At 42.4% G+C, this 13,190-nt stretch overlaps 1 protein-coding gene across 16 annotated transcripts in view; it reads left to right on the top strand.

The window, feature by feature from the left end:
* Positions 1-13,190, top strand: part of LOC105478848 (L3MBTL histone methyl-lysine binding protein 4) — a 448,884-nt gene that overhangs the window by 266,054 nt on the left and 169,640 nt on the right. For all 16 annotated transcript variants that reach the window (XR_011617078.1, XR_011617077.1, XM_071085617.1 and 13 more), the window contains one exon: positions 2,410-2,512. Coding sequence is in view for 14 of the 16 variants with exons in the window: in XM_071085617.1 (XP_070941718.1) it covers positions 2,410-2,512 (103 nt within the window). In the remaining 2 variants the exon portion in view is untranslated. The remainder of the gene's footprint in view (positions 1-2,409; positions 2,513-13,190) is intronic.

The raw sequence follows: 13,190 nt of genomic DNA, 5'->3' as shown, positions 1-13,190 counted from the left end.
GATTAAAATACCTCATAGCTTACAGATCCTGGAGAATGGGAGGTGATGAGATCAAGCATAGGTGGTGAGGGATTTGCTTTGGAGAGGGGAAAGTACGCCCCACACTACAGTGGAAAGGAAGGAGGGGAAGTGCTGGGCAGGTGATGAGGAGGCGCTCTGTCCACGGGCTCCCGGTCCTCAGTTAGCAGGGCTGAGGCTGCAGGCCAGTGGCAGTGTGGGAGACAGGTGTTTTGGTAACACCTCGTCTGCATGATGCGCATTTTTTCCCCAGGAGAACTTAGTTTTGCAAAACATAGAGCAGCAGGTTGTTTCGGGTGATCCGTGGTTGGCTCTTTCCCACCCCCGCCCCACAGCCAGACGTGATTAACAAGTCAGAGAGCAACAGAGGATCAAATAATTGATAGAATCTAAGTTAGACAAGGAAAGGCGGTTGTGGCCCCTCAGAAGGGACTGAGGAAGAGGAGAAGGGAAATTAGTGGCCTGGAAACTCCACTGACGTTGAAAACATCAGCAGCAGTTGGGCACCTGAGCGCACACGTGTAGTATGGGAGGATACGATTTTGTGGTCAGGTGGGGTTTTGGAAACAAAGCCATTTTGGGTGATGACAAGACCCAGAGGGTTTTCTTTGTGTGGCCCAGATGAGTTGGGGGCCACCGGCTCAAGGAAGTGACTGATGTGCTGGGGTGGCAGAGCGGCAGGATGAGCACATGGGGCCTGAGCGTGCCTGAGCAATTGCCAGAGTTGGGAGAGAGCAGAACGTGGAGAACCAGTGCCGAAGTCTTCCCTGAGTGATGTGGAAACAGTGGGCAGATGGTGGAAGCCCAAGGCAGCAGACTCAGAAGAGGAGCCTCAGAGGTGTGGCCCCGAGGAAGCACAGAGAGGAAGACTGGCCGGACCTCCCTACCTCTCTGGAGGCATGTGACCCCTGTGGAGGGCTGTGGGAAGCCACGTCTTCAGCCCCATGAAACCAGGACTGGGAAATGGGGAATACTGAGATGAGGAGGAGGAAGTAGGGAATTTGTTGAACAGGAAATGGAAGTCTGAGAGCTGGGAGGGGAGAAGGAAAGTGTGGGATTGTCAGGGAAGTAAGGCGCAGAACAGCAGGAGGTGTGGGATGGGATGTTCCAGGAACTGATATGTGTGAATGTGCATGTGTGTGTGTGTGTGCACGTGTGTGTGTGTGTGTGCATGTGTGTTTAGGGGGCAGAGAATACTGAGGAAAATCACAGAACAGGGCATGGAGGTTTTGCTACGGATAATATTTAGATGTAGACTGCCTCTTCAGATTGACAGACTGGTTGGCATGGTTAGAGTACAGTGCAGTGCAATGCAGTACAGTATATAGTACAATATAGCACAGTGTAGCTTACAGCATGGTGTAGCATAGAGTATAGTATATAGTACACTGTAGCTTATGGTGCAGTGTAGTACATGGCATAGTATATAGCACAATGCAGCATATAGTGTGGTGTAGTGTATAGTACAGTATAGTGTATGGTATAGCATATAGTACAGTGTAGTGTATAGTACAATATATAGTACAGTGTAGCATATAGTACAGTGTAGCATATGGTACAGTATAACAGTAGCATAGAGTAGCATAATGTCAGTTCTTTCTTTGCCTAGCTTTGACAGCCACTTGAGTAAGTGTGCTGTAGGTCCATGTTTGCCATCTTCAGCACACCCTGTTTACTAGCCTGGTTTCTGTCCAGTATTCCAAGTTCCTTGCTGTGGTTGAGTGGAGGCTTCACCGAGGACCAGAAAGCAGACCTTACATACTCGCGTTCTCAGCTTGTGGCTGTATTGCCTATGCCATTATTAATCTCTGAAAGAAATAAGTGAATGTTCCCATATCTATTTTTAAAAATTTCTCACGCCTGCAATCCCAGCACTTTGGGAGGCCTAGGCGGGCAGATTGCCTGAGTTCAGGAACTTAAGACCAGCCTGGCCAAAGTGGTGAAACCCTGTCTCTACTAAAAATACAAAAATCAGCCGGGTGTGGTGGTGCACGCCTGTAATTCCAGCTACTCAGGAGGCTGAGGCAGGAGAATTGCTTGAACCCAGGAGTCGGAGGTTGCAGTGAGCCGAGATGCGCCACTGCACTCCAGCCTGGGTGACAGAGTGAGACTTAGTCTCAAAGAAAAAAAAAATTTCTTCAATGCCTATTCATTTATTCATTTTCCTCTCTCTCTGATATGGATTGTGCTGTTAGTGTTATTTATTACAGCACTGGTATTTTCTGCTAAACAATTTAATATTACTAATATATCGTAAGTCACCTGTAAGTGGTTTTTGGTGATGGTTTGTTTTTAATTTGTAAAGTCTTAATTAGCATCATTTACATATTTCAGATTCGCAGTCTTCTTTAATGAGAGTGTTTTCAAGGCATGTTCTTTTACTTCCTGAAGGATGGAATGACCTGAAGATCCTTCCGGGTCAAGCTGTCTGTCCTACTCCCGGGTGCCGAGGAATAGGCCATATCCGTGGTCCACGTTATTCAGGACATCACAGGTAACATTTTTCTTACTTAAGTTATTTCCCGGATGAATGGAAACATTCTGCAGATTAGCAGCTACATGGAGCATCATAAATGAGTCTCATGGAACCAGCTGCCCCTGTGACACTCCCACGTCTGTATTGCCGAGGCCCTTCCTTGACATTTTCCTCTGCCTGCAACTCTGCCCTTCTAGAACCTTCTTGGAATTATGAGGTGTTTCCCAGACCCACTTCATGTCCCAGAATCTCTGTTTTGTGACAGTTTTCCTACCAAATGCACACTGTCATACACACCCACTACCCTGTCCTGAGACTTGCTTTCTTCCAGAGAAATTCCAGAGCCTCTTACCTTTTCCACTCATTTTCTATTTCCTGCCTCTATTTCCTTTTCTCTCTTTCTTATTCATTTGGAGTTAATTCTATAAAAGAATAGAAAACTAGTGTGAAGTTATGTTGCAGAATATGCCCAGGTTTTAAGTATTTGACAGTATCCGTATGAACAGATGTTGCTTTTAAAGAAAAATAATATAAGTAAATATGTAAGCCTTTGCTTCTTTTTCTATCCTTATCAATTGGTAAATAATGTATAGATACATTATTTATATTGGTGATATATATAAATATATAAATTAAGACTGAAAGAATTAATATCAAATTTGTTCAAATACACAAATATATAAACAAACATCATAGAAAAGTTTATTATAAAGAGAAAAGATTAAGTCATATAATACATGAAGCAAGAAAAAATTTGTTTGAATAAAGGGTCTAAGTGTAATACAGGAAGTCCATGCTTTCTCAGGCAATCCTGGAAACTAGTGCCTAAAACATTTTTAACTGAATCAAAGGAAATGCCACCATAATAGTGATAAGCACTCCTAAATCACATACATGAATATAAATGTGATATGCATAAATCTATTAACACTTAAAAGAAAAAAATATAGTATCCATTAAACAAAAGAAAGACACGAAGACTGCTTGGTGACTTGTGAAAATCTGTGGGACTCAGACTGTGAACATGGAGCTGGACCTGGAGGAGACGTCTTAGTGCTAACAGTGTCCAGTCTGCACGGATCTGCAGCAACTCAATTCTTGCCGCCTCAGAGGAAAGAATTCGTTCCAGGGCATAAGGCAGAGTGAGAGACTAAGGCAGAGTGAGAGACCAAGGCAAGTTTTTGAGCAAGAGGGAAATGTTATGAAAAAGTTTTAGAGCAGGAGCAAAAGGAAGTAAAGTGCACTTGGAAGAGGGCCAGGAGGGCAACTTGAGAGAGTCAAGTAAGCCATTTAGGCCTTGCCTTGGGGTTTCTATACATTGGCATAATTCCAGGGGTTGCATTTCTTCTGCCCTTGTTACTGGTGGAGGGAGTCCAGTTTCTTGGTGTCTGGCACAAAGAATTGGACAAAACACACAAAGCAAGGAAAGAATGAAGCAACGAAAGCAGAGATTTACTGAAAATGAAAGCACACTCCACAGGGTGGGAGCAGGCCCAAGCAGAGGGGCTCAAGATCCCCATTACAGAATTTTAGGGGACCTTAAATACCCTCTAAAGGTTTCCCATTGGTTACTTGGTGTACACCCTATGTAGATGAAGTAGTGGGCAACAATCAGTCTGATTGGTTGTGGAAAGCAATGAATCAGAGGCTGAAGTGAAGTTACAAAGTTACGCTGCTATGCAAACATCTGATTGGTTGCTGTCCACAACTGGTTGCTGTCTACAACCAATCAGAGATACTTTCAATTTTCCATCTTTCAAGCAGAAAAGCAGGGCGTCGGGGGTGCAAAGGGAGTAGCCTCTGGTCCTTTTGTTACTTGAGAGTGGAAAGTTGGGGATTTTCTTTTCATTTAGTTCTAGGGAGTCAGGGTGAATTGGCCTTAGGTTTCCTGCCTCTAGACCCTATTCTCCTGCATCACCCTGATTCTTCATTGGAGTGGACTGTCCACATGTGCAGTGGCCTGCCAGCACTTGGGAGGGACCATGATATGGTTTGGCTGTATCCTCACACAAATCTCAACTTGAATTGTATCTCCCAGAATTCCCACATGTTGTGGGAGGGACCCAGGGGGAGGTAATTGAATCATGGGGCCCAGTATTTCCCGTGCTATTCTTGTGATAGTGAATAAGTCTCACGAGATCTGATGGGTTTATCAGGGGTTTCCACTTTTGCTTCTTCCTCATTTTCCCTTCCTGCCACCATCTAAGAAGTGCCTTTCACCTCCCACCATGATTCTGAGGCTTCCCCAGCCATGTGGAACTGGAAGTCCAATTAAATCTCTTTTTCCTTCCCAGTCCACTGTATGTCTTTATCAGCAGTGTGAAAACAGAATAATACAGTACAATTGGTACCAGTAGAGTGGGGCACTGCTGAAAAGGTACAAGAAAAATGTGGAAGCAACTTTGGAACTGTGTAAAGGGTGGAGGCTGGAACAGTTTGGAGGGCTCAGAAGAAGACAGGAAAATGTGGGGAAGTTTGGAACCTCCTAGAGACTTGTCAAATGGCTTTGACAAAAATGCTGATAGTGATATGAACAATAAGGCTGAGACGGTCTCAGATGGACATGAGGAACTTGTTGGGAACTGGAGCGAAGGTGACCCTTGTTGTGTTTTAGCAAAGAGACTGGAAGCATTTTGCCCCTACCCTAGAGATCTGTGAAACTTTGAACTTGAGAAAGATGATTTAGGGTATCTGGTGGAAGAAATTTCTAAGCAGCAAAGCATTCAAAAGTTGACTTGGGTGCTGTTAAAAGCGTTCCATTTTAAAAGGAAAACAGAGCATAAAAGTTCAGAAAATTCGCAGCCTGATGGTGCAGTAGAAAAGAAAAACCCATTTTTTGAGGAGAAATTCAAGCCAGCTTCAGAAATTTGCATAAGTAGCAAGGAGCCTAATGATAATCCCTAAGACCATGGGGAAAATGTCTCCAGGCCATGTCAGAGACCGTTGTGGCACCCTCTCCCATCACAAGCCTGGAGGCCCAGGAGGAAACAGTGGTTTTGTGGGCTGGACCCAGGGTCCCTGTGCTGTGTGCAGCCTAGAGTCTTGGTACCCTGTGTCCCAGCTGCTCCAGCGGTGACTGAAAGGAACCAACATAAATCTGGGACTATGGCTTCAGAGAATGGAAGCCCCAAGCCTTGGCAGCTTCCAGATGGTGTTGAGCTTGTGAGTACATGGAAGTCAAGATTGAGGTTTGGGAACCTCCGCGTAGATTTCAGAAGATGTATGAAAATGCCTGGATGCCCAGGCAAAAGTTTGCTGCAGGGGTGGGGCTCTTATAGAGAACCTCTGCTAGGGCATTGTGGAAGGGAAATATGGGGTCAGAGCCCCCACACAGAGTCCCTACTGGGGCACTGCCTAGTGGAACTGTGAGAAGAGGGCCACTGAATGATAGATAGACCCCAGAATGATAGATCCACTGACAGCTTGTACCATACACCTGGAAAAGCTGCAGGCAGTCAACACCAGCCAATGAAAGCAGCCAGGAGGGAGGCTGTACCCTGCAAAGCCACAGAGGTGGAGCTGCCCAAGACCATGGGAACCCACCTGTTGCATCAGTGTGGCTTGGATGTGAGACTTGGAATCAAAGGAGATCATTTGAGAGCTTTAAAATTTGACTGCCCTGTTGGATTTCAGACTTGCATGGGCCCTGTAACCCCTTTGTTTTGGCCAATTTCTTCCATTTGGAACCATTGTATTTACCCAATACCTGTACCCCCATTGTGTCTAGAAGTAACTAGCTTGCTTTTGATTTTATAGGCTCATAAGCGGAAAGGACTTGCTGTGTCTCAGATGAGACTTTGGACTGTGGACTTTTGGGTTAATGCTGAAATGAGTTAAGACTTTGGGGAACTGTTGGGAAGGCATGATTGGTTTTGAAATGTGAGGACATGAAATTTGGAGGGGTCAGGGGTGGAATGATATGGTTTGGCTGTGTCCCCTGTGAAATCTCAACTTGAATTGTATCTCTCAGAATTCCCACGGTGTTGTGGGAAGGACCCAGGGGGAAGTAATAGAATCATGGGGGCTGGTCTTTCCCATGCTATTCGTGTGATAGTGAACAAGTCTCAGGAGATCTGATGGGTGATGGGTTTATGAGGGGTTTCTGCTTTTGCTTCTTCCTCATTTTCTCTTGCTCTCACCATGTAAGAAGTGCCTTTCACCCTCCGCCGTGAGTATGAGGCCTCCCCAGCCATGTGGAACTGTAAGTCCAATTAAACCTCTTTTTTCTTCCCAGTCTCAGGTATGTCTTTATCAGCAGTGTGAAAATGGACTAATACAGGCCATATGCACAGTGCGTTTACTGAAGTTGTGTACATGCTCATTTGAGGCGTTTTCCCCTTACCAGTCGAATGTTCCTAGAGGAAGGTCACGTACCAGTTAAACTCCGCCATTTTGCCTCTTAGCAAACATGCTTGGGTCCACTCACCCAGCTCCTGAGATGTTATCAGGGAGCTGCTGATCACCAGTTTCAGGTGTTTCTTCTCTATTGGGAGGGTGCCTCTTCCTGGCACCAGCTGTGACCAATTATTATTTTAGATAGACAGTTTAACAACCACCTGACCATCACCTGATGGTAGCCTGGCATTCCTGGGGTAGGGGGCCTCTCCTGCCTTGCTCATGTCTGCCTAGCTGCCTCCATTGTTTTTTTTCACAATCTGTTCAATGTCTTGTACCTACTGTAATATTAGTGCTCTGTGAGGGGAGGAGGAAACGAGGAAAAAGGAAGGATGAGGGACAGAAGGGGAGAGGAGGGGAGAAACCCATGATTGGGAGGGTGCCCTGTATTAGCGAGGACTCTGCTGGAGTTGATGGAGCCACTTCCTAGACAGCACTAGGAATATATAGCTATGGAGATCATCTTCCTCAGGCCTTCTGTTTGTGTGTGTGGGGAGTGTGTGTGTGTGTGTGCGTGTGTGATCTAGAGCTGTAACACCCCACTATGGTACTCGCTAGTCACCTGCCTCTGTGTTCCTCAGGCACGCTTGGCAATATTTCAGATGCTCAGCAGCCCTTGTGACTAGTGGCTACCGTATTGGACAGCAAAGGTATGGAACATGTCCATCATCCCCGAGAGTTCTGTCAGACAGCCCTGAGAGAGTCTGGCGCACTGTGGCCTCTCGTCGTAGCATTTTGAGCGCAGGTACTTCTGTGAAGTGACTGGCCGTCTTAATGCCTCCTTCAAAACTGGAATCATTATCCCCAAAGTTAGTCACACCACGGTATTGCAATTTGTCTTCTCTGAAGATGCCGCTCCTGTGGAGCTGGTGCTAACATGACACCGACCGTTCCTGGACTGCTCTTTAAGGTAGCGAAGCATCTCACACAAGCCTCTCCTTCCACTTCAGCAAAGCCGGCTTGCCTCCTGCGCTGGGCCTGTGTGTTTCTGACTGACCTCTCCCTACTGGATTCTGAGAAGGCTGTGGACAGAGACTCCATGGTTCTGCTGCCCTTTGTTCCAGCAGCTTCTCTGAACTTTCTCTCATCTGACATAATGTAAATGGGGTCTAATTGATGTTCTTCTCTGTATTATCTAATTATCAGGAGAATATTTGACTTAAGTTTCTCTACTAAAGTAGATAAGTAGCCTTTAAAGGTTGGCCTCAGAATTTCTGAATGAACGAGAAGAATATAAAAATAGAGAAGGGTTTAAAGAAAAGCATTCTATGAAGTTTAGAGAAAAAAATGAAATATTGAAAGTGTGAGAGTGAGAAGAATGGGACATTTTTAGGGCCACAGCAGGCCTGAGAGGTGATCCTGTCTCCAGGCCTCACACATGTGCAGGGCTGCCGGTGTGATGAATTCTTTCAGCTCTTCTCCAGTGCCAGACCTCATTATTAGAGAGCACTCAAGTAAGAGCAAGGTCTCCAAAAGCTTCATGATTCCAGGGTCTCAGAAATGAAAATGAAAAGAACAAGCACCTGCAGCTAGCATCTATCTAGAATGGAAAACATGAAAATTAGAGAACTGGATGTTTCTTGACCTTGCATTTTTGTTGGGGAGTTATAAAGCATGTAAACCATCAGATAAATACATTTTAACTTACCTGTGAAAGGCAATGCAAACAAATTTTATTATATTAAATGCTATTTTGTCTTAATACAAGGAATTCAAAATTCCTTGTCTTCAAGGCATGAGGATAAATCTTTGATGGAGTTACTGTTGGCTGAAAGGGTGTCGTTGGAGAGTGCGGATCATGAGTAATGTAGGTTAGCTCTAGGAAATGCTGGGCATGTCTCTCTTGCTTTAATCATTTCATCATTGTTTTTTACCCAGTTAATCAATTTACAAATGTAACTATGTATACAAGTTAAGAATTTACTAAAATCCTCTTGCAATTAACTGTAAAAAATTGATACCATTCATAATCCCTGCATTTTTCTTATATTTTTACTGTTATTGTAGTCTAAATTTTACATAGCTCTAAAAGATTGAAAGTATTGTTCTTCAGTACTTACCTTGGGCAGTATCTTTTGAGAATACTATATACATGCACTTGCGCGCACACACACACACACACACACACACGTGCATGCATGCTAGAAATTTTCCATAAAACACCTGAAGTTATCATTATACATTTTGTTCTTTTATGTCAGAGATGGTAAGCAAGAGATAAAGTTTTTAAATCTTTGCTGTATTCTCCCAGATTCCTAGATGTGCTATTAATATAATCATCATTTCTAGCTGGAGTTTCCTAATGAATTTAAATGAGTAACACTTGAATATTCCAAAATAAAAGGTTTTTTCCTCTTGTCATAGGTATGTCCCTTTAGCAGGGAGGCGTCATTTTACAAGGCACTTCTTGCAGTCTCTAGTCCAGAAGATTCTTAGGCAAATATTCTTATATTTAAGGAAACGAAGAAGAAAAGAAAAAACAAAACAAAAGAGCAAGCCCCTCCAGTTTGGCTGGGACCAGTATAAAACAACTTGATTGACTCCTGCTTCCAAAGCCTGGGGGAAAGCATGAAAATGTAGTGCTCCACTTTAAGGAAGGTGGCGATTTCAGCTGCTTTTCTAGAAAATGCTCCCAGGCAGTGGAGTGCTTGCAAGTAAAATGTTGTTTTTACCATTTCAAATCAGAATTTCTGATTCTGATATTGAAGCCTTGGTGTTTTGAAAGGAAGTAAACAGTATTCTTAAAATAAGTTGTCAGCATCTTATTTTCTACAGCTGACAAAGAGAACAATGACATCAAGATATCAGTAACAACATTTGAAAATAATACCTCACTTTAATAGATGAGGTGGACCCTGGGTGTCCTTTTTAGATGGATGTTAGATAGGTTTATTTTAGCTTCTATTAAAATAGTCAGGGGTGTTAGCAATAATACTCAAACTTGTATGGAATTCATGTAGAATATGGATAAATTATTTGAAATAAATTGCATCAGTTCTTATCTGTATGAAAATAGGACTTTGGGCACACAATTATCACACAATTTACATTTTATTTGCATGAATTTACATAGAGAATAAAGTGAAGTAGGTGTATTTGTTAACATAGGAATATTTAGAGATGACAATATTGGGACTACAAGATGTAAATTTGCTTTTGAGCCAAGGTCCAGGATTAGATATGAAATTTTTTTTTTCCCCAGATGAGTAGAACACAGTCTCCAGAAGACTTGATCTAACTCTGTGTCATAAAACATACACAGGTAATTTATTTAGGAACCAGTAATTATATTATTTACTTTGAGAGCCAGATATTGTTACAATGTGAAGGCCTCTTGCCCCAGAACTCCTGTGTGGGACACAGGGCACAGCATATGTGGCTGAAGTGTCAAACCTTAAACAATGCAAAGAAATAGAAGAGGAGCATTTGCTGCTCAGAAGTGGGGGTTGGGGGTATCAGATAAATCTAAGATATTTTTGGGTGCTCTTAGTGGAAACTTATAGGAGAACTCACCCTCTATTCAGGGTTTACCTGGAATTGTTCTGTCGGCTCAAAAATAATGATGGAAATTATTTTAGATGTTTTCTTCTTTTCACATCTGTTCCCCTTTGTGAGTGAGTGTGTGTGTGTGGCGGGTGGGGGGTGTCAGTCTCACTAGTCATGTTCAAAGCCTGGAACTCACCAGAACTGGACATCCAGACTGACCACTCACTCTGTAGTATGAGGCACATCGCCCCACTATTGCTAACTTTATTTCATCATCTGTAAATGAGAGCTCTTTGCACTACAAAAGATTCAATTTTATGATGAGACTCAAACAGACATAGTCTTTATTCACTATAGGGTATAATACCATGTTTTGGAAAGTATAATGGCAGAAAATATAATGAGAAATAAAATCATATAAGGAGACTTTACTCATTTCAGAGAGTGATGGAGTAAACAGGCAAAACAGATATAAGAATATACAGAATCTGAATAACATGATTTAAGAAAAGGAGGAAGAGTGACTAAAGATACACATCAAGTTGAAAACAGAATAAATCTACCCAAAAGCACTTTTCAAAACTTTACTGTTAAGCTATACACAGCTCAGTGAATTCTCAAAACAAAACATCAAACCTATTCTTTGATCAAAATGCAATGAAATAAGAAATTGTTGAAAAAAAATCCAGTCACCTAGAACAAATGCAAAAACATTTATAACTATCACTTAAGCAATCATGGGATCAAAGGAGAACCCAGACCTGAATCTCAGAAAATCTAGACTGAGTATAATGAGAACACTGAAGAGATAAACTTTTAGGATATCATAGTACATATGTTCAGAGAGAAATCTATACCTTACTCAGTAAGAAAGAATGAAAGAGAACTAATTCAACTTTCAACTCAAAAAGTTATACAAATTTTTAAAAATGATTACAAAGGGAAAGAAATATCAAACTGAATGATTAAATGAGTGAATTGGAACACACACACACACACACACACACACACACACACACACAATTCCAGTAAATTGTTAAGAGTATCCATGCATTGATATTTTGGAACAAAACAATAATACTACAACAGTAAAACAATAAGTACATGTATAGCTGATAAACTGTTTTGGACGGTCCAGGCATTATTCTGAGACTTAAGACACCCGTTCTGGAAGGAACTAGAGGTGCAGCTCTTGGAATTCTTGTTCTGTTGCTCTGACTTTACATGTAATGGTTGGTTTTGCATCATTGACCTTCTTTTTAATGGAAGCCTGTGAGAACCCCTTCGGGCCCCTGATCTCTTAGGCATGTATCTCTTGTCATCCTTGGAAGTAGCCTTTCCCATTCAAGGAAAACATTTCCTCAGCCATCCTCCTACCTGTTGGATTGGCTTTGACTGAACACCCTCTGGTTGTATCACAATGTGACCTAAAAATACAAACTTCTCCATCTGGCTTTTGACTCAGCTACAGTCAGACACATCAGAGTCCATTAATCCTCCTCTCACCCCACAGATAGCCCTCTGCCCTTCCTCCATCTGAACTGCTTTCTCTCCAGACCTGCTGCACAGCTGCCTTCCAGGTCTTTCCTCCATCTTGGAATTCCCTTTATCTCCCTTTCCTTAGAGCTTCTATTCCTGGCTTGGAGAATTCTTTTCACCAATTTATGTTCTTCATTTCCTGACTTTTTGGGATAGAGTTTGTGGGAGGGAGTTACTTTTCTAACTGAAATAGCTTGTGTGTCTCCTCAGCCATGGGTAGAATTCCAGTTGGAAATCCTTTTCCTTCAGAATATTGAAGGCATCATTCCATGTTATGTTAACCGTTTTGTTGTTGAGGAGTCTGCTTTCGTTCAAATTTAAATCCACCCATGGGATTGTTCCTCTTCCCACACTCCATCATGTCACTCCCCTCCCCTCTGCAAGAACTGCACTTCCCTGGGCATTTTTAGAGATTTTTTATTTATCCCTGGTGATTTGAAATTGGCCTTTTGTCCATTCATTGTTTCAATCCGGAAACTCACCTCTTTTATTTCTGGGAGGTGTTCTCATTTTATTTCTCAATAATACTCTCTTTTCTATTTGCTCTGTTTGCTTTCCTCAGCTGATGCTCAAAACTTTTTCACTCCTTGTCTTTTATTCTCTTTTATGAAATTCTCTTTTCCTCAAGTTTGTCTTCTAATCCTTCAGTTGAAGTTTTTGATTATACTGTGTTTTTTTTTTTTTCAGTTTCTGAGAATACATTCTTGTTTTCTGATTTGCTCTTGATTGTAACCTGTTCTTGCTGGATAGATTGTGTAGCTTTTCTTACCTCTCTGATAATGTTTGGAGTTGTTTTTTCTGCTCCCTGCATTGACTCTTTTTTTCCCCCAATCTTTTTGTTTTGATTTGTTTTTGGTTAGGCTGGTTGACTTCTTCCCATTATATTAAAGGCATTTCTCAAATTCTGGTAGTCTCTGTTTCGTTCACTTTTTAGAGTGAGACACCAAAAAACTCTGGTGTGAGGCTTTGTGTGCACTGCTGGAGTCCACCAATGGTGAACTCCTGGGAGGGGTGGCCGACAGGGCCCAGGCATGCTGCAGAGGAGCCTCCCCTCTGCCACTGTCAGGAGACCTTATCCTTGGAGTAAGAAAGTTACTTCCATCGAAGAAGACTGTTCCAAACTTTTCCTGGTGTGTTTTTATAGCATCCTCTATCTGCAGACTCTTGGCTCTCAGCTTATCTGTTTTCTGTCTTCAAAAATGTGTTCACTTTTCTCATCTGCCAGCATCGTGCTTTGTCTTTATGAATTCATACTCTTTTATTCATTTATTGCCAT

The sequence above is a fragment of the Macaca nemestrina genome, chromosome 19, assembly GCF_043159975.1.
Source record: "Macaca nemestrina isolate mMacNem1 chromosome 19, mMacNem.hap1, whole genome shotgun sequence".
NCBI lineage: Eukaryota > Metazoa > Chordata > Mammalia > Primates > Cercopithecidae > Macaca > Macaca nemestrina.
The sequence above is the reverse complement of the archived record's forward strand: the minus strand, read 5'-3'. Positions and strand labels throughout refer to the sequence as shown.